We start from the raw sequence: 4,534 nt of genomic DNA, 5'->3' as shown, positions 1-4,534 counted from the left end.
GGGCTTTCAGATTTTGTTGAACTGAATCTAATCCTTATTGTGCACAGCCGCCCTGTATTTGTTGTCAAGTGTCTACATCCATGGTACAGTGAGCACCTTAGGACTTTTGAATTGGAATCCACAAGACAAGTGACAGTCCTTGAGCAACTGGAATTGACAGACTCCTATCCACTTGCAGCATACACTGTTGAGCAAAAGCGATTTGTCACCCTGAAGCGTCACATACCCATACAAGATTAGGTATTTATATACAGTATATATTGACATGTTTTCAATTGTTCCTAAATCCATTTACTGTCATAATTTAAGTGTTTCACATTGCTATTAAATTTCACGGGATCTGAAACAAATGCAGAACAGTACCCCAAAATGTCACCCAAAGGCCTCCTTTACAATTGACCCATATCTAAATTTAGTTTTTAAACTTTTTGATTCTTTGCATGTCTAAATTCAACTTAACCAATGTCTTTTTTTCATACTACAGAATCATCATGTCTGCCAGACTCAGAGTCATACTGCAAGAAGAAATACGCAAGCTTTCCTTGCCCTCAGGAATACCTCAGACTGTAGAGGAATTGAAGCATATTGTACAAGAGACTTTTGCAATTGAACAAGATTTTAGTTTGCAGTTCCAGGACCAAGATTTTAATGGTCAGTTTTTTACTCTCCTTGAAACTGACGAAATAAAGGACAAAGACACCATCAAGGTGGTTCTTGCTGAACCAGTGATCACATTAACATTGCAGGATTCTTCAAATGATCAAGGGGTCCAGGAGAGCTTTGGTAGCATTTGCACCGAGTTATTGGAAGATGTTGGTTCCTGCTCCACTGCATCCAGTGATACCATAATTCTGTCTTCTCCAGGGAGAACCTCCTCCCTTCGTAATGTGCCTTGGCCAGCTCAGTTTGAAATACCTACCTTCTCCCTTGACACTGAGCTCATTCTACAAGCAGCAAATGAAGCTAACAGAAAGGATGGAACCTTACTTTGCAATCCTGCAGTAAAATCCAACATTCTGGACAAACTAGCAGAGAGCATCTTTGTCTACACAGCCTATCCTTCAAGTGCACAAAGGGAGCAGGTTGCTGAAGCCCTGGTTATGAAACACCCATGTTTGAGGGACCCAGTATCCTTCAATGGTTTATATAGTTGGCACAACAGCCTGAAGTACAAACTTGGAAATTACAGAGCAAAGGTGAAACACCTTGGAATACCAGAGCTAAATGTAAACTGTCTCAAGAGAAAGTTAGCTGCAGATAAAACTCCAGCAAAAAACTGGAAAAAAGCAAAGAAATCTGAGGTTAACTACCTCCCGCCTCACCCTCAAGGCGAAACTGATGCATCCCTTGAAAAGGAGAGAGTAAAGCTTCTCTATGAGTACAAGAAGAGAGACAACAACAGAGTCATTAATGAGATGATGTCAAAAACCTTCTCATTGCGTCGTAAAGATGTGATCCAGAAACTACCTGTGATTGACTTAAATGCTCGATGGCCTGCCCTGTTTGAGTTTTCCCAGGTATGTAGAACATTTTAATACTTTTCTGATTACTTTTGGAATACCAGTGCTTTGCCTGACAAGGTGGCAGTAGTGTGGCATTTCCTGAAACTAAGCTGCTAACTTAATTAAACTCAAACCATGCACTTGAATGAACTTTCATCTGGTGTAGCATCTCTTGCCAGGCGTCGGACCACCTAAATGTTGTTCTTTGTGTATTTCTAGGGTTACTTTATCTATTGTAATCTGTTTCTCTTTCTCTGTGTCTCTAATTCTTTTCTCTCAGTATCTAATGATATTTGTCCATCTCTCTCTGTCTCTTTGGCAGATCGAGGAGGAATTCCGAAGGATAACACTGAAGCCACTACAGTCCACATTTCTAGGGAAGTTGGACCAGTGCACACCTAAATTGTTGAGTCTATACAGGAAGAAGGGAGGAGCTGTAGGGAAGAAACTTGATGAGACCCTTGACATGATAAATGAGGCATGTACTTTTAATATTATAGCAGTTAGTTTAATGTTGTAACATTCTGATGTCTGTACTGAAGATAATCTCATATTTCATATGTTTGTAGGACAACAACATTGAATCCCGAAGAGAAACTGTGATCAGAGGCCTCATTATCTACCTTGGTGAAAAGACGGAGGAGTTAATAAAGGACTACCAGGTAAAGAAAATATATTTCTGCCCTCTCACTTGTTATGAATGCATACTGAAGGATTCTCAAATTAATTTCTTGATTTATGTATACACGGCTCTCTCCACAAAAATATTTTTCAATTCACACAAGATAGTTATTATAGTACAAAGTATACATCAATATATTCAAATTTACCACAGCAACCATGTAATCCCACCCAGATTTCTGTTTAAATGGAGAGTAAAGACCTATGTGCATTCTTTACATTAGCAAACAAAAATTAGGTTTAATTCTCTCTGGTATGTTTCACAGGTTTGTGATGACGATGATGCTGCAGCCATCCAAGAGGACCTCACTTCATTTGTGCTCAACATCTTTGTGGTCAACAAAGCCAGGGAAGGAGGTCACAAGAAGCAAGCAGGAATGGCTATCGAGGGAACAGAGGTCCTTTTTGGTATTCCCAGTGTAGCCCATGCTTGCACCTACCTAATGGGCCTTATTTATGCTTTGGAACTAAGCTATCCAAAGAAACTGAAATACACGTTCGAGGTTTTCCAGAAGATCTTCCTGGAGCTGGAGGACGTTAACCAAAAAATGTCCTCCAAAGTCCACGATCTCAAAGTCAGCTTACTGGCCTAAAAGCCATACAGACATTGTTGAAGGTAGAGGGTTTAAGTTAGGTCCCTCTGTTAAAGTTTAAAAGTTCAATTTCTCAGGTTCTCCTAATGCACTTTCTCGAGTAGAACTACTACATTTTCATATGGGGACCAAATATGACACTGAAGAAGTGAGAAACATGGGACTCGGAAAATATTTTGCACAATGTGAATTTATTGTAATTTTTTTGTGATTAAGCTACCTGAAGAAACTGAAATGCAGGCTTTCCAGATGATCTTCCTGGAGCAGGAGAATGGAAACCAAAAATTCCACGTTCTCAAAGTCAGCTTACTGGCATAAAAGCCATACAGACATTGTTGAAGGTAGAGGGTCTGAGTTAGGTCCCTCTGTTAAAGATTTACAGTGCACTTTCTGAGGTTCTTTCAATGCACTTTCTCAAGTTACACAATTACTGTTTCATATAGGGACTATGTGAGTCTGTTAATGTTTAATGTGCATTGGACGGAAAGATGACTGTCAAAAAGTGAGAAACGTGACTCGTGGAAAAATATTTTGCTCTGAATTTATATCAGTAGAAACCCAAAGAAACTTCAATGTAGGTTTCTTAGAAGATCTGCTCCATTTTCACAAGTGGATCGTGTTTGTGAGCTTGTTGTTTTAAAGTCTTGAGAGCACGTTACTGTTACTGTTGAGGAACAAAAAACTAAATTGTATAGAAAATATTCTGTACAATGTAATTTTTTTTTATTGAAAAAAGTCCTTACCGAAAGTGTTCAGTCATTTAAAATGTTTTGAAATTTGAAAGTTAAACATCCGGTTGGTAGGTTGAGACTGACAGATGTCCATTTAATATTATGGGCAACCCTTTGCCACAGCATGCATATCTTGAGATGTATTGAGTGGATTAAGGTAAAATTTTGTGAGCATGTTCTTGAAATTCAGAGAATAAAGCCCGTCAACTTTGACTTAAGCTTTCCTCTAGCACCACAATTTTCTAATGTACACAGTGTCTTAATCTGTGAGGTGTGTGTGTGTATATATTTATTTATTTTATACTGACCCTGTCAGTTTTACTATCAAATGGCCAAAATGTCAGCTTTATGTAATGTAATAACTAGATTTCCATATTTGATTAATACATTCTACTAACATTCCGTTGACAAGTACCAGTGGTTAAATAGTAAATAATTAACTATTTGCATTTATACTTTCAGTAGAAATACTCAGTTGCTAATTAGAAAATTTGAGTACATGTAACTTAAAAATAAACTAACAAATTTGGAAAACAAAGTAGATCCCACTTGAAATTTGGAACATGGAAATTAAAAATTTAAGTTGAATTCAATAAAAAAATACACATTTAGAACTCTTAAAGGTATGTATATCACACACACAAAAAATGACTAAAGAAATACTAAAATTAAGTTTACTTTGTGTAAACATTCTTTCAACAGATAGAAAAATTAAGTAGTTTTTACAAAGACTAATCTTGTTTGATCTACATAATACATTTATGCAAAAAAATTCATCAAATGTTTTAAGTAAATCGAGCAGAAAATTTTTATCAGTGTAGTTAATATTAAACAAATACATTATCTAGGTTCTTAACACAGGTTTTCTAAAGTGATCCAATCAGTTTGGGCTGAGAAACAGACAGGAATTTTTGTATTATTAAATGTTTGAAATATTTGTAACATTAAAGTCAGCGTGAACCGGAAGTTGCTGCTGACTTTGTTTCAGTGTAGTGACGTATTTCCAGCTGAAACGGAATATAGAATA

At 36.9% G+C, this 4,534-nt stretch overlaps 1 protein-coding gene across 1 annotated transcript; it reads left to right on the top strand.

Moving 5' to 3' along the window:
- Positions 1–491: 491 nt before the first annotated feature.
- On the top strand, positions 492–2,857 carry LOC107565382 (uncharacterized). The gene is made up of 4 exons (XM_016250599.1): positions 492–1,517; positions 1,825–1,980; positions 2,072–2,164; positions 2,450–2,857. The coding sequence occupies exons 1-4, from the start codon at positions 492–494 to the stop codon at positions 2,774–2,776; spliced, it is 1,602 nt and encodes a 533-aa protein (XP_016106085.1). The 3' UTR covers positions 2,777–2,857.
- The last annotated feature ends 1,677 nt before the right edge of the window (positions 2,858–4,534 follow it).

This window comes from Sinocyclocheilus grahami, unplaced genomic scaffold (assembly GCF_001515645.1).
Source record: "Sinocyclocheilus grahami isolate Dianchi unplaced genomic scaffold, SAMN03320097.WGS_v1.1 scaffold998.1, whole genome shotgun sequence".
Classification (NCBI taxonomy): domain Eukaryota; kingdom Metazoa; phylum Chordata; class Actinopteri; order Cypriniformes; family Cyprinidae; genus Sinocyclocheilus; species Sinocyclocheilus grahami.
The sequence above is the reverse complement of the archived record's forward strand: the minus strand, read 5'-3'. Positions and strand labels throughout refer to the sequence as shown.

What these genes read in the sequence shown, in the direction of transcription:
- LOC107565382 (XM_016250599.1), top strand. Translation starts at nt 492, where the DNA reads ATGTCTGCCAGACTCAGAGTCATACTGCAAGAAGAAATACGCAAGCTT. An exon ending in CCCTTGACATGATAAATGAG is followed by an intron (nt 1,981 to 2,071) that starts GCATGTACTTTT and finishes ATATGTTTGTAG; the next exon opens with GACAACAACATTGAATCCCG. An exon ending in AGTTAATAAAGGACTACCAG is followed by an intron (nt 2,165 to 2,449) that starts GTAAAGAAAATA and finishes TATGTTTCACAG; the next exon opens with GTTTGTGATGACGATGATGC.